This window comes from Megalobrama amblycephala, linkage group LG10 (assembly GCF_018812025.1).
Source record: "Megalobrama amblycephala isolate DHTTF-2021 linkage group LG10, ASM1881202v1, whole genome shotgun sequence".
Taxonomy (NCBI): Eukaryota; Metazoa; Chordata; class Actinopteri; order Cypriniformes; family Xenocyprididae; genus Megalobrama; species Megalobrama amblycephala.
In genome coordinates, this window is record NC_063053.1 from 26,200,189 (window position 1) to 26,224,675 (window position 24,487).

The following is a 24,487-nucleotide window of genomic DNA, read 5'->3' on the forward strand; positions in this document are numbered from 1 at the left end:
CGCAGAATCCTTCCAGGGCACTGAAACGTTCGCTCCCTGAAAAGTCCCACAATGCACCGTGAAAACCAGGGAGCATCGATGCTCACTATGCTCCCTTAACGGAAGTTCTGAAGCGCGAAACTTGAATCACGTGAGCCAACTCACTACACATAACGATACGCGATAGATGTTTTTAAAAATACAAACCGTTATTTTATTATATTTCAGCATAAACATACATTGCTAGACAGGTAATGAACATAATCTAGCTAACATTTATAATTTATTCACGACTGAAATGTTGCACTTATATTTAACAAGCAAATAATTAATCATAATGTACTTTAAATAATATTACAAGTAACGTTAATGTCAGAAAATATCAGCTCTGTTGTTGATCATAAATACCAGTAGTGATGTTGTACAATGAGGACGTTGTCACGTTGCCGGAAATAGAGTCATAAGTGTCCCAATGTGTAGTGAACCAGCATCTTTTACTGTCCTTATCAGTGCCCGAATTCGTGTACACGATATACGGATTCACGAGCTCGGGAGCTCGGGAGCTAGGGAACTGATTGAGACACACCCCAATTCAACCCAAGCGCTCTTTGATGACGTGGGTGGTTACGTAACAGCAGTCCATCCTGTCCATCATCGATTAAAGCCCGCCCTGGCAATTTGATTGGCTCGGCCTTCTGGGAGCCGAGCATAATTACTCCACAATGGATCGAGTCCAGACCGAACTTCCCGTCCAAAAAATGTTGTGGGCGGGGTTCGGGCTGGCACCCAGGCTAGGGTTTACCTGAACACACACACACACACACACACACACACACACACATTCTTTTGTGTTTGGTTTGTGGGTTACACATTTAGTTCCTTTGATAATGTCAATTGTTGACAATTCATGCAAGATATAATGCAGGTGTTCTAGGAGCCCATTTTTTAAAGATACATATTGCATACAGATCTTTCTCAGTTTTTATTGTTTTATAAATGTCTCTAAGAGCATGACTGAAAATTTGCTGCTCCCCCAGATAGTGAAAAGCAAAAACTATATTATGTGTCTCTCCATTTCATTCTTTATGGTCAAGAGAAGATTTTTTGTTTCTCAGTTTTAACAGGAAAGGCTTCCAAAGAAAGACTATGCTTATATTTCTCCATTCGAACATCCAAGAAAATGTCTCTTTCAATAAAAGACTGAAGCACATGTGCATTTTCTTCTATCTCTAAAAAAAGAAAAAAAAGAAGAGTCTTTCTTACTAAAGTGAAGGCAGATACAAGAAACTTACAAATCCCTCTTTTTTCACTTTTCAAATTCAGTTTGAAATTTGGAATTCATTTGATTTCTGCTGGTGAATAAATGCCACATCTGTCCAGTGTATTTATACCAGAATCATCTTGCATGAATCATGTTTCTTGTGCAGAGGTGCACCACGCTAACAAGACTCCATGGCAGAACGGCTTGACCTAACATGCGTGTTGACATGGCCAAGTTCCAGTAAAAATGCCTTGGTGATGCTTTGTATTTTCTGACATGTGTTTTGTGTGTTGGTATTGTAGGATTACTGGTTATCTCTGCTCTTTAAACGTCTGGTGGGCCCCAGGGTGCTTGCGGTGCACGTCGCAGGTCTCCAGAGGAAACCACGACCTGGGCGGGTGATCCGAGACAAACTCCGCATCTATGCGCACTGCACCAGTTTTCACAAGTAGGTTCATTCTGTCTGCTGTCGAATCCATTCTGTTACAAAACCTAGTAACCTGCCTTGATATCTTGAAAAATAAAAAGACTGCACAAAATTTTAGGCTTGTCAAAGTAGACTGATAAGATTAATTGCAATTGTTTTATTAAAATTTATATCTATGTACTGCCGTTCAAGACTTTACAGTTGGTAATATTTTTTAATGTTTTTAAAGGAGACCGATAATGCCCCTTTTACAAGATGTAATATAATTCTCTAGTATCCCCTGAACGTGTCTGTGAAGTTTCAGCTCAAAATACCCCACAGATCATTTATTATAGCTTGTCAAATTTGGCCCTATTTGGGTGTGAGCAAAAACACAGCGTTTTTGTGTGTCGCTTTAAATGCAAATGAGCTGCTGCTCCCCACCGCTTTCCAGAAGAGGGCGGAGCTTTAACAGCTCATGCTGCGGTTGCTCAACAACAACAAAGGTGGAGAATCTCACGCAGCCAAAAGGACGATTGTCAGTAACGGTGTTCAGTCTTACATTGTTCAAACCGGAGTCGGACACTGATGTAGAGACTCAGGAAGAAGTTACAACTTTTAGAATGCATCTGGATATTTATGAACAGTTAGTGGATAAATTTATGTATTTGCTGTGGAGTTGATTCAACTCATCGACTAGAATGTGCCGTCATGTTAATCTTTTGTGCAAATCCAGCGTTATTTTGTAATATTTGATTTAATTTATTTCTGTGATAGCAAAGCTGAATTTTCAGCATCATTACTCCAGTTTTCAGTGTCACATGATCCTTCAGAAGTCATCCTAATATGCTGATTTGGTGCTCAAGAAACATTTATCGATGTTGAAAATGGTTGTGCTGCTTATTATTTTTGTGGGAACCATGATCTTTGACTTTGACAACCTTTGAACGGTAGTGTATGTGAGTTCTTGAGAACCATGAACAAAACTATGAAAATATGACCCAGACTACATTTAATACAGATTCAATTCAATTAGAGATAAACATGGTTTGTGCCAACCGTAGTGTTTTATGTGGTGGAATAATGGATGCAGAGAGCATGAAACCACTGTAATTCAATTTTGTACAATCAACAGTTTTGGTAATGTGGTGAGATGCCATTTGATTGCCCAATGTAAAATTTGGCCCCAGAACCAATGTTTTATAAGTCAGCGTGACGTTGGGAACACGCTTATAATGCCTTAGTCTAGGTTGGCTGCTTGCTAGATTTTGAAACAACTATGTTGAACACATTAACGAGATTGTATGTGCGTGAATTGAATTTTTTGACCTGTAGCATTATCTCCACACAGACTCCCGTCATCTGAGTACATAGCTGTAGTGAGGATTTTAAGGCTTACCTGCTCATTCTCAAACACATAAATTACTGAGTCCAGACAGCCACTCTTTCAGAGTGAGAGCCCATAAAATTTAACAAGTATCAATTGTCAAGTGTGCGGAGTCTCTTTCTACAGTGCAAGAGGCGCTGAAAGACACCAGAGGCTCGGGCAGGTGAGGGGAGGAGAGGTGCGGGACAATAGGAAGGTCTGTACCCGGGCCAGATAAAAAGTGCCATCGTTCCCTTTGATGATTATCTATTACCCCAGAATGATGTGAGCGGGACCTGCCAGCTTTTCACCAGCAGTGTAGGTTTACGGTCTACAGATCCCCATGTCTCAGCTCAGTTACAGCTCTGTGTCAGTGCTAGTACAGGCCCCTGGCTTCAGGATTCCTCCAGGACAGACCCTTTTGCTTTTGCTGTAGTGTTGGGGAAGCTACTTTGAAATATGCTACTCATGATTTGAAGTACAGTCAACAAAGCATGGGAGCTTTTTAATGGTAGTGTATTTTTTTTTTTTTTAACACTTTATTTTAGGGTCTTTTAACTAGTTGCTTATTAGCATGCATATTACTAGAATATTGGCTATTTATTAGTACTTATTATTATTATTAGCACATATTATTATTCTGCAGGACCTTATTCTACATTCTTAATCCTACCCAATACCTAAACTTAACAACTACCTTACTAACTATTAATAAGCAGTAAATTAAAAGTTTATTGAGGGAAAAGTCGTAGTTAATAGTTTATATGTGTTCCCTATACTGAAGTGTTACCTTTTTTTTTTCAAGAATCATTTTCGTCTCATCAAATGTTGAAAAGAAATATGCTGCTTAATATTTTTGTGGAAATCATGACACTTTTTTTCCAGGATGAACATAAAGTTCGAAAGAACAGCATTTATTTGAAATAGAATTATTTTGTAACTTAAAAATGTCTGTAACTTTTTATCAATGTAATAATTAAATTAATTATTCATTTCTTTAAAAAATAATCTTATTGACCCCTTTTGAATGATAGTGCACATAACATAGATATTATATATATTTAAATTTATGTGACAAAACTGAACAGATAAATGTATGCTAAATGCAACTAATAAAACTAGACGTAATCATTTGTATAATAACCAAGTCAAAAACATTTAGCATCATTTAACTAAATATTTTGCTTCATTAATGAACATTAGAAGCTTGAATACATATTTGAATCACTAAAATGAGTGCACTAAAGTGAAAGAGATTTTACGATCATTGCTTCTTTATGCTTGGTGGTAGTAGTAACTCCCCAACACTGCAGTTTAGGAATTGATATGTAATTGCATAATTAGATTAAAGCTCTGACATCAAATATGTATTTTTTTGTAGCATGTCTGAAATTGCACTTGGATATTCTTCTCTTAAAGGCACAATATGTAAGATTTTTGGATTAAAATATCCAAAAACCACTAGAACAGTGTTATATATTTAGTTGACTTGTGTACTTACATTATCCCAAATGTTTCCAAGAATGTTTAAATCCAGAGAAATAAGCCATTTTAACCAGGACACAGACTGTGTCCGTGCGTCACCTATCAATGACATCATACCCACGTTACCCTCGATTTCCAGTTTTATTTTGTAGAAACCATGGAAACACCAAAGAAGCTGTAATATATTATGTGTTTTATTAGACAGTTGAGCAACTGATTGGATGGAAACATTCATCGACAGAAAACTCATCATGTTATATAGCTCAACACAGTAAGTCTTATTGTTTGTTTTATCATGCCTAATATCGATCTAGTTTACTGTAGTGTGCATTAAGTGTCTCATAGTAGCTGCAGAACGAACACAGAGCAGTTCATCTCATCTCTCATTAGCAATCGCTCCAGCGGCCTCATTTCTGCTGTGCTTCATACTACAGTAACGTTAATAATCTCATCCATGAACATGATTTCTGCCCGAGTCCCGTCCCGATTCTTTTCCATTGGCTGTAGACGTGAAGACAACACCTCCCATGATTCCGCGAAATCAAGGCGTCATCAAGCCACGCCTTTGTTTTGAATAAGCAACCTCTAGCGGCGAAAATTTACATAGTGTGCCTTTGCCCTGGAATTTAAAATTGAATTTACCTCGGCATAGTTTCATAATTAGAGTTCAGTACATGGAAATGAAATACAGTGAGTCTCAAACACCATTGTTTCCTCCTTCTTATGTAAATTTGATTTGTGCAAAAGACCACTGAAAAACAGGCGAATCTCAACATAACACCGACTGTGACGCAACAGTCGGGATCATTAATATGCACGCCCCCAACTTTTGCATATGCCAGCCCATGTTCAAGGCATTAGACAAGCCAGTATTAACGTCTGGAGCTGCACAGTGAATCTTATGCAGGTATTGTGAAGCAAGCAAGGACAATAGCGTAAATGGCAGATGGATCAATAATAACTGTTTATGATCCATAATATCATGATATTTTTAGTGATATTTGTAAATTGTCTTTCTAAATGTTTCGTTAGCATGTTGCTAATGTACTGTTAAATGAGGTTAAAGTTACCATCGTTTCTTACTGTATTCACGGAGACATGTCCTTATTTTCATTTTTAAACACTTGCAGTCTGTATAATTCATAAACGCCTCTTCATTCTTTATAAATCTCTCCAACAGTGTGTAATGTTAGCTTTAGCCCCGTTAGCCACAGCATACTATCAAACTCATTCAGAATCAAATGTAAACATCCGCAAAATAAATACCATACTTACATGATCTGATATGCTGCATCGAGAACACTTTGTAAAGATCCATTTTGAGGGTTATATTAGATGTGTGAACTTTGTTTATTTAGTGTATTATAGAGTTGCGAGCTTGGGGGCAGGGATCACGAGCATTTAAAGGAGATATGCACAGAATCTGTGCAGTTTTAATTATGCCCCAAAATAGGCAGTTAAAACGTTGTATAATAAAAAAATCTATGGGTATTTTGAGCTGAAACTTGAGCTGAAACACCAGAGACTTATATTACACCTTGTGAAATAGGGTTCTAGGGAACCTTTTAATGTCTTAATTTTTAGTTGAGAGGGTTGCAGGATTCAAGTTTGCAACCAGATATTTGACAGTAGACTGATGTTATCTGGTTACAAAACCAATTTCTGTTCCTCGTTGGATGACAGAGTTTTGGGCCACATTCAAAATTTCAGCACATCGTGTCTTATCCATCAAACCGAAACCACCACAAACCAAACAAGTAATCTCTGTAAATGCCATGAAACCCAAAGCAGCTGGTCAACAGTAAATGCATTGCTTTTGCTTTGCCTGTCCAGTAGCACAGTGATATACTTTTATAGACTTTTATCGTTGAAAGACAGGCGATTTCATTAAATGAAAATGTTTTTTTAATTAAAATGTCACTATTTAGTATCAACAATAGTATTATCTAATTCCTAGAATTACCAGTGTGTTAGTGGAAAAGCAAACAATGTTATAGTTTTTTTTTTTTTTTTTTGCAGACATTTGGGTCTTATTCCTCCAGCCTCTTTCAAGTTTTTTGTTCTATTAGTGGTTAAAATGGCCGGTCAGACAAGTCATGGATATGCTTTCAGTATCTTCACTAATCCATCACAACACCCTTATACAAAACAGGCCTGCTTTTCGGTGCTTTGAGCGGTTTCTCCGGTCCACATTTCCCCAGGACCAGTCGCTAACATCAAACAAAGGATTCCATGTTTACGTTCCCCATGCGAATGCTGGAGAGGCACATTGTCTCAAAGTCTTGGACAATGTTTATCATTTTTCGATCTGTTCGTCTGATCCAATGCGCCCTTCTGGAAAATATCTACCCAAGTTACCAAAGTCTATTAAAACTGAGACACCACACATGTATCACATGACATGAGAGATGTTTTCATTACACTGTCTCGGGTTTGTCTCTTAGCTGAATTTTTCCCCTTGAACTCTATTCGCTGCGCGTCAAGGTGTAAAGATGCACACGGCCCGGGTTGCTCGTGATTGGCGAGATTACTAACAGGCTTGTCTGTCAAAAGCCAAGCTGTGACCGGTGCAGTCGGCCCTTTACAACATGTGGTATTCGTGCACGACAGCTATGTTTTCCTTTCCTTTACGTTAGAATCCTTATTGAATTTTATCATGTTTGCCAAATCATGTTGCCAGATACTTATCTTCAGTTAATATTCCCTAAAGCCTGCTCTTCAGCGGTATTACCCTGAAAACAAAGACCAGTATGCTGGAGTCTCTGTAACATAAGCATGATCGTCCAACACATATAAAGCTTTTCTTACCCCTGTGAATTTGGGAGGGGAGCTAATGCTTTTACAGTTGTTATATGAAAACAATCAGCTCTTTTACATGACGTAGTCCTGGGGCCTCCTTTGCTTATATACAGTACTTTATAATTTGGTTATTGTGTACTGAAATTGAATCACAGAAGGTTTTGGATTCTTATAAAATATAACACATTGTCTCTTGTAAATGGAATTCTGGGAACAAACTCAATGATTCGGTCAGTAAAAACCTGATAATGAGAAACAACAATGTATGTTGAATTTCAGATGGTTTGTTAGCTGGAAAGCCATACCGTTCCAAAGTTTGAGGTCTGAAATAAGTCTGTTATGCTCACCCACTCTGCATTTATTTGATCAGAAATACAGTAAAACGGTAATATTGTTGAATATTATTACAATTTTAAATAACCCTTTTCCTGTTTGTCTATTTTAAAATATAATTTATTCCTGTGATGTCAAAGCTGAATTTTCAGCATGTCACATTATCCTTCAAAAATCATGGTGATCAAAGCTGCTTAATATTTTTGTTTAAACCATGATATATCATTTTTCCAGGATTCTATAATGAATAAAAAGTTAGAAAGAAAAACATTTAATTGAAATGGAAATCTTTTGTAACATTGTAAATGCCTTTTCTGTCATTTTTGATTAGTTTAATGTATCCTTGTTAAATAAAAATACTTGTTTCTTAAAAAAAAAAAATCCTACTGTAATCCTAATATAATATAATAAAATATATTATAATATAATATAATATAGTTGTGTTATATATATATTTAATACTAGTTATCGCAGATCTCTGACCTCAGCATATTTAAGAATGTGGTTTATGCTTCTGTTCTCCGTTTACTATAATAATTGACCCCAAACTTTTAAACGGTAGTGTATATGCTAGTGTACAAAGTCAAATGTAAGTGTTTATTTTATCATTATTGACTTTTTAAAATGTATTTGATGAAATGGTGTGTTAATTGATCTTATGATCTAAGTTCAGTTGCTGTAACATACATTTTTAATGGATTCTTCTCTTTCCTGCAGTCACGATTATGTCCGAGGGTCCATAACCATCTACATCATCAACCTGCATCGATCACGGAAGAAAATCAAGCTGGCCGGGACTTTACGAAATAAAACTGTTCACCAATACCTGTTACAGCCCTTTGGCACAGATGGACTTCACTCCATGTAAGTCAGTTATCATCTGTGACAGCAATTCACTGACAGAAGGGAACTCAAAATAATAACACAAAAACATGTTGTATATACTTAATGTAAACATCGCTAACACACACACACACACATATATATATATATATATATATATATATGTGTGTGTGTGTGTGTGTGTGTGTGTGTGTGTGTGTGTGTGTGTGTGTGTGTGTGTGAATTTTGCTGAGGGGGAAAATCTAAATAAATTTGGAATTTGGTTAAATTATTTTCCCTTTCTAATTCATTCTTTGATGTTATATTTTAAATTAAGTATAATAATATAATAAAATTTTATAAATACAATAAAGTTCTATTTTATATTATATTTTTATACTATGGTTAGGTTATACCAGTAAAATGGGATTTCCCATTTGTGTAAAAATTATATTTTAAGTTATAATATAAGTATTATATTGTATGATTATCACAGATCTCCAATGTCAGTTTATTTAAGAATGTGTTTTATGTTTCTGTTCTCGATTTACTATAAAAATCAGTGTGGTGTTTTGTTGCTTTACCAAGCGCATTATGGAATACTGGTGAAACAGGATTCCCCATAAGTGAAAGAGTTGAATTTTTTAATATAATATAATATAATAATTATTTTGTATTATATTGTGTTATATTATACACGAGTTATCGCAGATCTCTGACCTCAGCATATTTAAGTATGTGGTTCTGTTCTCGGTTTACAATAATAATCAACGTGGTGTTTTGTTACTTTACTAAACATTAACTCAGACGGAATAGAGATAAATCTGGTGCTCTATAATCGTCTACGGATTCTTATAAAATATAACACATTGTCTCTTATAAATGGAATTCTGGGAACAAACCCAGTGTTCCAGTCAGTATCATCCAGAATATATGAGTGAAGAATGTTTGTTGAATTTCGGATGGTTTGTTAGCTGTAAAGCCATACCGTTCAAAAGTTTGGGGTCTGTAAGACTTTGAAAATGTTATGCTCACCCAGTCTGCATTTATTTGAATTCTCAGAAATACAGTAAAAACAGTAATGTTGAATATTATTACAATTTAAAATAACTATTTTTCTGTTTAAGTCTATTTTAAAATGTAATTTATTCCTGTGATGTCAAAACTGAATATAATATAATATAATATAATATAATATAGTTGTGTTATATATATATATTTAATACTAGTTATCGCAGATCTCTGACCTCAGCATATTTAAGAATGTGGTTTATGCTTCTGTTCTCCGTTTACTATTATAATCGACGTGGTGTGTTGTTACTTTACTAAACATTAACAAGAGATAAATCTGGTGCTCTATAACCGTCTACACACACACAGCTGAGCTAACTGTTTTCTGACTAAATATTCAACTCTTCCACAAATGGGGATCCCGTTTCGCCGACACCAACCTAATCATGGAAAGGGCAAAAGAGAGACCTGGGTCATAAAAACACGGTCTGTTCATCCCCTTAAACTCTTAAATGGGATATGAGGATTATTGCCGCTGGCTTCCCTGATGAAGACAAAGCACAGCTGAAACAAACAGAGGTCTACGTCCTATCCTGACCCGTTTTCTTTTGAATTCATCTGGTCGGAGATATTCTGAGTGCGTTTTCAGTTAATGTGTTCCTGTTTAATGTTTTCTATCACATAAATGCTTCTTACGCAGTGGCGAGTAGATTAGCTCAGCGTATTATGTTGGTCTTGACATGTTAATTCTAATGTCTTGTTCAACCAACATGACATTAGTCATGAATGAGAAACTTCACAAATGCGACTGACTTAACAAACGTCCTCGCTGGTCACAAACTCGCATATGATTCACAGATTTTTTGTATTTTTGCTGCTTCGGCTGTTTAAGAAACACATGATTTTTTTTCACTCAAAGCTGACAAAAAACACCAGAGAGAGTTCTGTTTTGAGTTTTCTGCTCGAAATAATTTGAAGCCAAGAACAAAACATCAAAACGTCCATTAAACATGGACAATCCAATTGAATTAGCGTAATAACATTGTCTTGGTTTATTGAAGCTCAATTCAAACTGAGTGTACAGTGAAATGCAACTTCCTTCAGGGCAGATGTTGGCAATAGTTTTGTCAGCAGCTTTCAGCTTGAATTTCAACCAGTTTTTCCTCTCCTCTTGTTTTTTTTCTTGTTTTCTTTTGAGGAATTGTGGGATCCAGAGGGCCACCTCTGTCTGAGCTTAACGTCTATTATTGGGAGTTAAGCATGATACTTTGAAAACATGATCATGGTGTTGATCAGTGAAACAGAACCTCTGTGAATAAGTCTACACTTTAATCCCTTCAGTTTGAATGAAGGATAGAAAGGAATATTCGGAAGAAGCAGAGAGTAATTACCAGTTATATCACAGTAAGCAATCTATCATAGACCAGTATAAAAACAAACCCATAACCACGTGTGTTTTGATAGACCCATTCCCACGGTTAATAATCATAAACCATCCATAGTGAAAAGTTGCTTTCTGATTCCAAAGAAACGTCAATTTAAGGCATTTTTTCCATCCAATCTGTACATACTGTATTCGTTTCAGCTGTTGTTGGATGGCATTAGGTTAATTAGTCTATATTGTGTCTGAGCAGTGAGAAGTAGTAGTATTTGTGTCTTCAGAAATGCCCACAGCTCCATATGGGCTGAATCAGTGTGTTCCAGAGCAAATTCAGTGAGTAACATATACAGGCAGACTATAAAGTTACTCATGACACATTCCAATGCTTAAATCCTCTGTAACGCATATGCAGGGAAATTAACTGCTCATTTTGTGGGGTCACACTTAAACACTCTCAGACAGAGTTGTTCTTTTCAAGGATAAAATTTTTTCCTCACAGTGTTTGGTGGATCTGTTTTGCATCATATTCTGTAATTCAAAATGGAAACATAGGGTATTCAAAACACTGGGTAAATAAGAGACTGCAGCTCTCATTTCAAATATAAATGTAACAATTTCTGCTATTATAATATCTGTGTAAATGCATTTCATTATTTATATATATATATATATATATATATATATGGGGGGGGGGGGGGATCTCTAAGCACCTCATGATTTGATTTGATTTGATTACGTATGATTCATAGGGCTGGAATGTGACTGGGGGGTAGGAATCTTTAGGCACCCCACGATTCAATTCCTGAACGATTCTTGATCTACATTTTGTTTCTTATTAATTAGTTTACTGTCTATAAATCTTAAATGTTATTAAAACAATTGTGTGTTAGAATTTTCAGCTAACTATATATAGCTTCCAAACATAGGCCTACAAGCAGTGTTGGGTGAAATGCATTACTAAGTAATTAATTACTGTAATTTAATTACTTTTCCCATGAAAAGTTAGGGATTACTCTTAATTTGTTTTTGTAATTTAATTACATCTACTTCTGATGTAATTGCATTAAATACTGTATAGACTGTTATAACAATTCTAACTTCTCCCTTTAAACTCTTTGAATTGTTCAACTGGTCGAGGTTGATATGGGATTTGGAAAGTAGTTAGTAATTAGTAGTGCAATAATTTTTAGAGAGAGCATTTAGTAAAATAATCTAATTACACTTTTAAAGATGTAGCTAGTACACTGTAAAAAATGAATGATTTTAACTGTAAAAGACTGTAAAAATACTAGGGTGAAAAACAGTTAATTGGTTTACAGAAAATTTCTGTACTATATATGGTGAATAACTGTAATAGATCTAATGGTATATTTAATGTAATTTTACAGTAAAATACTGTTAAATCTACAGTTTTTGGAAGCATTGTATAATTTGCGTGACATTTCACATTTGATGTATTTTTATTGAAATAACGCTTAGTTATTTTTTCTTAGTTTTTTCTAATCAGTTATGTACATTAGGGTTTTATGTTACATCTAATGTTGTGAAATTAATGTTTTTTGCATTTGTAAAATTTCATGTGTGTTACCATGATGGTGTTCAGTGTTTGTGTGAATGACACTTTATGCACCTTCTATATATTAGTTTTGTCCTTCTCAGCTTGTGGAAAAGCTGCTTGTTATGAACTTTGATTCATCATGTGACTTTCATCATTAATGTGTTTGGTGGGTGTCGGTGTATTACAAAGGTACAAAACAGATATTAGTACTTCAATAGATTAGTAAATTAACATATCAGTTAATGAAATACAATTTTTTTTTTACAGTGTGTAAAATACACAGTTATGAACCATAATTATTACATTATAAACCTTTAAATTTTACAGTTTTGAACTGTAAAACAGACAGTAAACTAAGTGATGTCCCGTAAAACCTAAAACGTTGCTACCGTATTTTTTTTACAGTAAAGTTCTGGAAACCACAGCTGCTTTTTTTATGTAAATTGTGTTATGTAAATTTGACAGGGATTTTTTTTGTGAGTTTTGTGTATTGAATATATAGACCCACTGCATTCCAGAAGGCATAAATGCTGCCGTCGTAGAACATTTTGAGGGCAAAACGCTGAAATACCGGAGGGCGAGACACACATTGTAAGCGTAACATCAAGCAAAGCGTGCGTTTTCATAGTGCAAGCGATTAGTGATTTAGACTCTTCAACCTTTTTGAACTTTATAGAAGATTATTTTATGGACGGTTCGGGGAGGGGTTTGTGTGTCTAATTGGAAGCAAGCAGAATACGGCTGTTTCTACACTGTAAAAAATGACCGTGATTTTAACAGTAAAAGACTGTAAAAATGCTGCGGTGAAAAACTGTCAGTTGGTTTACAGAAAGTTTCCGTACTATATACGGTGAATAACTGTAATAGATCTAACGGTACATTTAATGTAATTTTATGGTAAAATACCGTTAAATTCACAGTTTTTGGAAGTTAAAAATAACAATTCATTGTAAAATTTACAGTGAAAAACCGTAAATTGACATTCCCACAATTCCCTGTGTGACACTTCACATTTGATATATTTTCGTTGAAATAACTCTATTTCTTCTTAGTTTTTCTAATTTTTTTCTAATCAGTTATGTACATTAGGGTTTTATGTTACATCTAATGTTGTTAAATTAATGTTTATTGCATTTTTAAAATTTCATGCATGTTACCATGATGGTGTTTAGTGTTTGTGTGAATGACACTGTGTGCACCTTCTATATGTTAGTATTGTCCTTCTCAGCTTGTGGAAAAGCTGCTTGTGATGAACTTTGATTCATCATGTGACTCTTATCAGCACTGTGTTTGGTGACTGTCAGTGTATTATAAAGGTACAAAACAGATATTAGTATTTCATTAGGTTGGTAAATTAACATTATATCAGTTAATGAAATCAGTTACCGTAAATTTAACAGATTTTTTTTACTTTGCTACTGTATTTTTTACGGTAAAGTTCTGGCAACCACAGCTGCCGGTTTTTTACCATAAATTTTACTGGGATTTTTTTTACAGTGTAGAATCGCGATTCATCGTAGAAACCATTTTTTCCAACCCGATCTCACGGCAATTTGTATGTATTTTACAAGGTGGGGAAAAATGGATTCTATGATGAATTCAAGCAAAATTGTAAATTTTTTGCTAAATCGTACGTATTTTACAAGTTGCCAAATTCGTATGAATTCGTACGAATGACCTATCCCGCCCCTAAACCTATACCCGTCACTGGGGTTTAGACAAATCGCATGAATTCGTACGAGTGAGGTCGTACAAATTCATACGAATTAGCCACCTCCTACAATACGTACGCATTGGTCGTGAGATAGTTGATTTTTTCATGTTATAATGCCTGCTAAAAATTCAGCTTTGCCATCACAGGAATGAATTCTTTTAAAAACATATTAAAACAAACAGTTAAAATAAAGGTACTTTAAATTGTAATAATATTTCACAGTATTTCTTTTTACTGTAAATTTGATCATTATATTTATTATTGTATAAACATTTAAAAGGCTTGCTCTATATTTGCATTGTCATAGACAATCGTTAGGAATATTTTGAATAGTATGCAGCACTTGCTCTACTTTTCTACATATTTATAACAAGAGAGCAAATCTTTAAAAAAATGTATAAAGAGTCTTCTCCCAAAAAAATCAGTACATAGAGACAACTCTGTAGTTTTTTGTAAAGCCTTAAATGCTGTACAGGTTTATTTGAACATTTATCTTTTGAGTCTGAGATACAACAGTGTTGAGAACTTAGACCTGGAGCTTCTCAAACCAGAGCTACTGTGCAATCATGACAGATGTGTGTGATTTCTCTATGCCTTGAAGGGTTTGTCTTTTCAGGTCTTTTCATTTCTGAAACACATACCTACATCTGTAGCCAGAGGCCGTTAGAGCTCCTGAACTATCTGGAGACTTTAATATAATTTGCATTCTCTCCAAAGGAAATGCAGATCATCTTCTTCAGAAGCCCTGAGCAAAAACACCACTGACTGTGTTCTTACATACTTCGGTCTGCTTTGAACTCCTCAGCATAAATTCTTCCCGGGGGAAAGTTGATTGTGAAGATCAACAATCTCTCTTCACCATCACGTATGATGCTTGCAGTCACACTGCGCTTCAGAAGGGTTTCAGGCCCAAAGCAAACTCAGCTTCCTGATCAGTTCAGTCTGTGGCATTGTAAGATGAGGTGATGGAATGGATCATCCAGATGTCTGCTGAAGAGTAGAATGGTTAGGAACTAGAAGGCTCTTTTCTTGGCAAATAAGTGAAGGGTCTTCTGGGTGTTTCTCAAGACAACGATGAATGTAGAAAAATGCTTTAAAGGGATTTCAATCATTTTAGGTTTTTCATAAGAGCATTTAAACATTTAAGATTTAAACCTTTCTTCTGTTAGGAAACGATATTAATGTGTTTAGTGCAATATTGATTATCATGTATGCTTTGAACATCTTTCATGTGAGTTGTGTTTTTGTGGACCATTGAGACCAATGACAATAGAATATGTATTACTATTTTGTAGTATACTGTGCACAGTATCCAAATACCCAGATGACATTGCATGTTGCACAGAATAGTATACTGTATACCACAATGCAATGCAACCTTCCATTTCCCATAATGAAGACACTGATATCAATTAATAATAAAATAGTTAGTTATTTTGCATTAAGTTGAGCAATTAAATATTTTTTTCATAAATTTTGTGTCAAATTTGACAGTTGAGATTTTTTTAAAAGAAATTAATAGACTACTTTAATTTAGCAGCACACAATAAATTGATCAAAAGTGACAGTAAAGATATTTACAATGTAAAAAAAAAAATCTATTTTAAATAAAATGTGCTGTTCTTTTAAACAATCAAAGAAACCTGAAAGGTTTCACGGTTTCCACTAAAATATTATAGGTAGACTATGTAACTCTTGGCCCTCTAGCAGTTAAAAAAAACAAATCTGGATGCATTTTGCAGAAGAACATTATTTTGGTTGTGCTTCGGCTCTGTGTAACTGTCCAATAATAACCAACTGCAGAACCATATGTATGACCCTTCAGATAATGCTTTACAATGAACTCTGTTAGAGAGCTACATATGGCAGTTTCTGTTACATAAAATACCTTACTCACCTCTTGAGTAATAAAAACGCCATCTTTGTGTGGCATTTACAACATTACAAATCCCTCAGTTCTCGCCATATCCGAAAAGCCAAGCCAAGCTCTGTCGCATTCTCTTTTTGCCAGCACTCTCCTGTGTTCTCCTGCGTTTCCTTTTAAACGGGTGATTACCCGGAGGATTTAGCTGCTCCATGTCAACCTATATACAGTCAAACCAAACTTTATTCAGACACCTTTAACATTTCATTCATTAATACAGTTTATTCGCTAAAAAATGGTAATAAAATATGACGATCTCAGAGTTAAACTGTGTCAGGAAAAAAATAATCTTAATTATGTCAGATAACACTTAAGCAAAGCATGGTCAGGTCAAAGTGTCTGAATCATTTGTGGTTCCAAATTTGATCAATTTTACTGGTAGTTCACTGTATGAAGAATTTTGGGTTATAATATGTCACAGTTTACTTTATTTTGCTATCCTCACTTACATAAATGAACTATAGTGTCCTGCACCCACTAGTTAAAATATATCAAAAATGTCTGAATAATTTTTGGTTTGACTCAATTTGACGACTACCTGCCACTCCCACACCATACACGTGTCAAAGTAGCCAGAGCACCTTTTCTCTATTTATGGATACGAGGACACACAGGGGCAAGTGGTATGTACTTAGGCTGTGTTCCAGTTCTGTTTTTTTTATGTCCTTCCCTCGCTAACTTCCCTAAGTCTCATTGACTTGGATGTATGTCATTGCTTACATGCATGAGTGCCCACTACAGGCGGAACCCTTGCAATGGGCTGAACTGGAAAGTCCTTGATCACTTGTAATTAGGGATGGGCGATACCACTTATTTTGTTTTGGATACAATACTGATACTTTCAAGGCCAATATCGCCGATATCGATACCAATACGATACCTCTAATATGAACTTTTAGATTTTAACATTTATTTAGTTATTGAATTACTAAGAATAAAATGGGTTATGATACCCACTTAACATTATATTGAAGATTAATACTTAACACTTAACATTATTTTAGATTATATTTTTGTTTACACATGGTTAAAATGTTTACTTGGTATGGAAAATCTACAAATAAGCCTACTATATGCCTAGCTGAACTATGGTCACTATGGTCATAAGGGACTGCCATTGACAGGATGTTGCACCCATTAAATTAAACATTTGTATTCTGACAAAATATCAATATGAACTTTTAACGTTCATTTTAAATAAATGTAATTGCACAAACTATGTAGGCTATTTCATTTTGTTTATTGTGAAGTAGCCTAACTAATAATAATATTATATTTTTATGTCTTCTGTTAAGCATTGTTCTGGGCTGCGTTTCCCAAAAGCATTAATGGTTTCTTACGATACTAAACGCAGCCCTACAGCTGTTTGAATGTAGTGTCGGCAGTGAGCGAACGTTCTGTGATCGATTGGTTCTGACTTGCAGCATTTGCGTGTTCAGATGAGCAGGAAAATACTTTTACTACAAATTATTCGTTTACATAGGTTATTTGTCCAATCCAATGCATATTTTATGCATTAAATTTATTGTTAAATAAACAAAAAACTGGTTAAAAAAAACACACCTTAGTATCGATATTTTAATTTGAGTATCGATACTTTCAATACTCAACGTCAGTATCGATCTGCCCATCCCTACGCTTGTAATCTGCTATATGGAGTTGATTTACATTTACATTTACATTTTTTCCTTACGAAACTGTTTAATGCAGCATTCTATATGTATATAGGTGTGTTTGGGTTGTTTTCAGATGTTAAAAAAATAAATAAATAATATAGGCCTATCGAAGAGTTGTTTGTGGTGGGGTAAATTAAATGATATGTGCAGTGATGTCAAAATCGTGTTGCATTGTGGTATATCAGCTGCCTGAAGTGTACATATGAAGTAGACTCGCTCCCGCGGTCAAAATCAAGGAAGCGAGAGTCTCTCCACATAAACTAACCTCGTCCACTTCACGAAGTGGAATGCACTTCAAATTGGCGGCAGGGATTCCCCCGAGGGGAAGTGCTTAGGGAAGTTCGCAAGTGAGTGTCTAAAAGTGGAGTGGAAAGCAGCCTTAACTTCCCGCGAACACCATCCCGACAGGTCTAAAATATAGGCTGCCTTCACGTGCTCTCGGAATTATCGTAAAAACGAGTTTCCTTGGTAAAAATTGCACATAAACGCCCTCCCATTTCGAAATGTGATTACAAGCTCATGCAATGGGCTTATAATCGCGACAGAAGTGGGAATTTTTTAAATTTCCAATTGCACTTGAAGGCAGCATTATAATAGACTTAACGTAGTAAGGCAAAAACACGTTTTGGAAGAAGCATTGATGATGTATTGACTAATTATTTAGATGTTGTTGTTTTACCTTTGAGCAGCACAACTGTTTTCAACGATAATACCAAAGAAGAGTAATGGAGTAATGGCTTTATATCACAGGGGTAAATTTCATTTGAAAAACATATTAAAATAAAAAAGTTCTTTTAAAATGTAAAAATATTTCACAGTATTGTTTTACTGTATTTTTGTAAAAAAAAAATAAAAAAATGAGCAGAAACAAAAAATGCAGATTTGGTGAGCATAAGAGACTTTCAAAAACATTTAAAAAAAAACGTACCTACCCCAAACGTTTGAACGGCGGTGAGTAGCAGCGGGGGAGTTTCAAGCACTCATACTGAAGATGTTTGTGTTTTCTACAAGGTTGATAATGCTGCTGTAGCGCCCTCTAGTGCACCATCAGAGATATTAACATTTTTTGAGACACTCTTTACCCTTTATGTAACTGAGTCCAAAACTAGCTGTTGTTGTTTTGTTAGAATTAAACTTAGACTGATGTTTCATTTAAAATGAATTTGTTTATATCTGACAGCCTGTTACAATTTTTTATAACCTCTGAGGATTAAGGCTCCTCATTGAGTGTCTGCAGCTCTTTGTCTGCATTGATATATTGATATAAAACAGGTGGCAATCCTCCCATCTGCAGCATCCTAACACGCTTCCCTTTGCTCTGCAGGTCTGTGCAGCTGAACGGAGAGCACTTGCGTATGGTGGACAATGAGACGTTCCCTGAGCTGAAGCCACGGACGCTCAGGGCAGGAAGAACAATAGCTATGCCACCTGTTTCCATCGGCTTCTACGTCATCAAGAATATTAACGCTTACGCCTGCCGCAGATAACACACACTGACGACCTCATACGATCTTCTGCTCAATGCACCAGCCCCTCGTGGCCTTCTCTTTTTGTAAGCCCACGGAGACGTGGAAAAGACCCCTTCGTTCAAGCAAGGGTTGCACTGAATGCTTCCAACAACATTTCTCCTCTTTTTTTTTTCCCCACAAGAGCAGCTTGACTTGTGGAAAGTGAATGTATTTTGGTTGCCCTTTTGTGTTTTTGTTGCTTTTGGTTGCAGGAGCATATAATGAAGTCTCTGTCTCACTGTTTTTCACACTATCATCACAGTATCACTGAGAGCTCTGTAATCTGATGTTGAAGACCATCGTAAGCTACAATCCCAGTGCCAATGTGCAGTTCAAGATGCGGTAAAATCATTTTGAAGTATGCCCAGGCTGAATCGAACTTTTTTCCACATTTTCTGCTGTAATTTTGGGGGGAAACCCTCTTAAAAAATAAAGGTTCCATGAAGTGCTCCTATTATGCTATTTTAAAGGTTCCTAATTTTGTCTCCTACAAAATAGGCAAAAATGCATCCAAAAAAGTCAAAAAACTTGAATTGTATAATAATATACATTGCAGTGTCACCTCTTTTCTCAGTGTTTGAAACAGTTAGATCAAGGATCCGATCTTTTCGAGAGCCTACTCTTCTCAGATTGGTCAGTCTGGCACAGTCTGTTGTGATTGGTCTACAGCTTAAGGCAGGAATACACCAAGCCGACGGTCGGCCGTCGGGCAGTTTTTGTTCGTCGGCTGACTATGTTTTCTCAGTGTGTTCTGCACCGTCAGCTTTTTTTTGGCCGATTCGACATGTTGAATCGGCGTCAGAGCTCATCGGTCCGTCAGGCCATCTGATTATTCTGATTGGCTGTTCAGCTACTGCCACCTGCTGGTACGGAAAGGCATTCATCTTGCGCAGGCGCAGAACGGGCGTGCTACTTGGCCATCGGCTGTCGAGCGTCGGTTTGGTGTGTCAGGGCAACTTTGGACACAGATGCTGCCGACGTGAGCCAACCCTGCAGTCTGCGTTCGTCGGCATCGGCTTGGTGTGTTCCTGCCTTTACAGTATGTGTAACAATCCGAAACTCCCATTACCAACTGAATTATAGGCTACGGAGGCTTCCTCAAGCACTTGATACACAATTAGGGCTGTCACAGTGAAGGAATTTCCCTTGTGGTAATTATGAATGGCTCAATAGTGCAATATGCGGTATTACCGGCATATATATATATATATATATATATATATATATATATATATATATATATATATATATATATACGAAATACAAAACTTAACTAAATAGAGCGTTGGAAGTGGGAAGTGAAGTGAACAGAAGAGAATTTCATAATAAGAGTCCGCATAACAGAGCATAAACCTAACAATAAGATCGTAGGGCTATTGTTCTATGTATAATAGTTAGTTCCGATCCTCGAATTTGAATGGACAAGAGACTTTCTGCTGATAATTCACCAGTATAAGCAGAACTTCTCATCTCTGCGCGTTCTAGACAGGCTATCAGTCAGTGCAGTTACATTGTTACGCCACAAGGTGGCGGCAAGGGACTATCTTTTGGGTGAGTCTTTAAACTATTCATTCAACTACACATCCAAAAATGCAGATTCATTCAAAAACAAGCTGTTGAAATCATTTTAACTTTGAGTGCCACTTTAGAAGGCTCAGTTGATCAGTAATGCGTCAATGCTAAGACAGAGATTTCGCTATCCTTGGACATGACAACCTTTTTTCACGAATATATGTCTCGGCCTGAAGGACAGACGCAGGTAATCGCACACGCTCAGTCGATCTCTCACATTCATTGTCTGTTTAGGCTTGTTAAGCGCAAATCTACAGAGCCTCCGTACAAATCACCATGGTACCCATTATTTTATCATTACTAACTTATTTAATATTCAGTACACATGCATGAAGTGTAAAACCAGAAGGGCATAACCTTATGGAAAAAAACACACAGAAATACCGCGGTTGCTACAGTTTTTGCATTCCTCTCTGCGGTTGGCTCGTCAATAGATTACGATATTGCGGTTGGTAGCCCTATACACAGTGATACGAACATAAACAATGGCGTCTGTTTTACTGTATCAACCTCATCCTTTTAGAAGCGCATGCAAAGTGCAAAATTTGTTATACAGCGCCTTCTCAACATGTAATTATGCAAATTTGTTACAAACTTACATAGGTTGGTGCAGGAAGTAAGACTGAAATTACTGACGACAACATTTCAGGCAGTTCAGAATTGGTTCTTTCTTTTGGGAGACTTTTGTGCACTTTGCAGACCTTTACACACAGCTATATTACACACTACATGAAAAGTAATATCCAAAAAAAAAAAGCATAATAGGGGCACATGGAATCTTTCCATCCCACAAAAGTTTCTTTATAATGGAAAAAGTTTCTTTATATTTTTAAGATGGTTCTTCTATGGCATCGCTGCAAAGCCCCCTTTTGGAACCTTTACTTTTAAGAGAGTGTGGAATGAATTTAAACATGGTGAAATGTGTTAAACAGAACAGACAGTACTACACTCTTATTGGTCGCTGGAAACAATATTTTAATGATGAAAATGCACAGGGCTAAAGACCCCAAATGACAGCCTTTCCAATTCTCCGGAGTTCTGTGGGTGCAGATTCTGTGTGGGCCTGTCTGTCAACTTAATGTGATTTAGCCGAGGAGGACGTGTTCCTGGATCAACATCCTTGTTGGTTGTTAAACAACATTCCAGTTTGTGAGCCAATCAGATTTTAGTGATAGATTTAAGGGGGTAGAACGATGTTCTTTTCTACCAATCATTGTTCTTGGATGTTAGGAGTAGATTATACTTAGGGTTGCAAGTGTTAGGACTGCGAATGTTTGCTAGAAATGTTGTTCCAGAACCAACAAAGGAGGTTAATCCTGCTAAATCACATTGTACAAATAACCGTTTGATCTGAATTACATCTATCTTGTGTAATTTTGTTTCTGGGGTCTAAAGCCAAAAGGGCAAATCTCGATTTGTAATCTTTGTTCTTCATCACAGGACCGTAAATATAAACTGTCCTTTACACCATCTTTATAACTTTTTTTTTTTATAAAACATTGACCCATGCCCTAACTAATATAGTGCAGTCTTGGGATTTTTATTTGTATTTTTGTTTAGTTGCTGCTTTATAAGTTCAAACTGTACAACGATTAAGGTACTATGGGAAGATACAGATTACTAAACATCCTTATATTTCATTGCTAAATTTGAAAGGAATCACATAATACACAAAACCAATCAATCATCTTTATGCATTTCAAAATGCATGGGTTTTCTGAGAAATACTGTTCTATATTTATAATGTTTACAAGTTTACAAGACTTCCCATTGTAGTTCAGACTCTCTTGAAGCCTGAAAGGAAAGACTAGGGAGTTTTTGAAGGTACCAGTTTGCTTTATGAAAAACTCTGTATCACATACAGTTTGTTGAGGAGCTCAGGAAATTAGCTCAATTGTTGTCCATTAGTGTCATGTGTATGTATTCTATAACATTGTGAACCTGAGCTTTCAGTTCTCCAGATTTTGTTTGCTATATTAAACACTACCTTATTCCGTGTTGATACAGGGGCCCTAAAAAGTGTTGGACAGTTAAGTCACACTTAAAAATGTAATTACATTGAAAAAATGCCACTTGGCTTGATAATGTGTAATTAATAAAACTTTTTTTTTAAGTGTTGCATGAGTGTCCAAATACATTTAGGGCCGCTATAAATCCCATGTACAGCAATTCCTTTGTGCTGCTAGCTGACTAAATAATAGTAATAAGCATGATGAGTGACAAATGTCTTTGTACAGGTTCAAACCTTTTGTTATATTAGTAAATGTACATACAATTGGTTTTTTAAACAGTGTGCTTCCTTGCTCTATAAATATTATTTATATAAATGTATATGTGTGTTTACGAGTGTGTGTGTACATATTTACATATTTTGTTAAAAAAAAATAGTTGACTTTTATTTAAGTCACTGCTTATTGTCAGATAATTAATATTGTACAATAATAATAATGTACTTTTTGTAAAACATACAGCACAGACTGATGTTAATGTTTGGCAATAAAAATGGCCTCTCATTTTCAAATGTATTGAGTTGCTCACAGTATGCACACTTGTGTGTATCACAATGTTTTGCATTGTATGTTCTTTGGTCACTAAACCACAAAGCAAAAATAGTAATTCGGCTTTCAAACGGAGGTTTTTGGAAAGTGTTGGCTCTTTATTTGGTCATAACAGTGTGTATAGTCAGTTTTCCAGGGTCAATAATTCTGTCTAAATCATATTTTATTAGATTTGGAAGATTCTTTTGTGTTTTAGAGATTTGTATGGTCTTTGATTTGTAAAATGTCACTTTTACAAGCTATTTTTCCTTTCTTGAATGTGTTTATTGCAAATTTAGAGTTGTTAATATTTTTTTCTGTTAAAGAGCATTATTTTATTATGGAAATGTTTGTGTCTGGATATTATTTTTGTCAAAATATATAAATAAAATAATAGTAAAAATGTTTATTGAAGATCTTGGTTTTGACCTCTCATAAACAATATTAAGTGTGTGTGTGTGTGTGTGTGTGTGTATATATATATATATATATATATATATATATATATATATAACACTGTACAATGTGTGCCCCGTTAAGAGACTGTTCTATATAACATAGAGGCTGAATTGTAGAATTCCAGCACATGTTCAGGAGTGCAAGATAGGAGGATAAAAGCAAGCTAAGAGCTCAGTGATTTATACATGGGCCTGAATACAAAGAAGAACAGAAATAAATTGTGACAGTACGCTGCAACGGGTAACCCAAGACCGAGAGCTTTATGTCCCATCAGGTCAGGGGGAGAAGATCAACTCAATAGCCTTCAAAGGCCCGGCAGGGTCCTCAGCCCAGCGCTGGAGTGTTCACAAAGGGAAGGAGCCAGTTTGCAGCTTGCACACCAGCAGATGTTCCCTTTCCAAGCAGCTGGGACAAGACTTTGTTGAAGAATGAGAACGAACTGTGGTGTCAGAGCAATCATGTGCAGTACTAAGTGATGAGAACCATTTGCACCTGAATGAGACTCAGATTTAGAGAAAGGGGATTTTGATCTCTTCTCATCTAAACTGCTTCAAGACATGTTTTAAAATATATAGTTATGTAAATGCATTATGAATTTGGTGCAAACCAAAATATGTTGCCTTGACGTGGTCATTAAATTAATATACTACCTATTAACTTCACTAAAGTGCATAAAAAGATTAACATCTTGTCCTA

General features: G+C 35.7%; 1 protein-coding gene and 1 long non-coding RNA gene across 2 annotated transcripts in view; one reads left to right on the top strand and one right to left on the bottom strand.

Moving 5' to 3' along the window:
• Nucleotides 1–23,737, top strand: part of hpse2 (heparanase 2) — a 105,443-nt gene extending 81,706 nt beyond the window's left edge. The window contains exons 10-12 of the mRNA XM_048205579.1: nt 1,543–1,688; nt 8,347–8,493; nt 19,040–23,737. Coding sequence (XP_048061536.1) covers nt 1,543–1,688; nt 8,347–8,493; nt 19,040–19,202 — 456 coding nt within the window. The 3' untranslated portion in view covers nt 19,203–23,737. The remainder of the gene's footprint in view (nt 1–1,542; nt 1,689–8,346; nt 8,494–19,039) is intronic.
• Nucleotides 13,792–19,032, bottom strand: LOC125277240. Its single transcript, XR_007186853.1, has 3 exons — nt 18,648–19,032; nt 16,013–16,199; nt 13,792–15,102 (listed from the first exon to the last, which is right to left on the bottom strand). It is a non-coding gene; the product is annotated as an uncharacterized LOC125277240 (long non-coding RNA).
• Nucleotides 23,738–24,487: the final 750 nt, after the last annotated feature.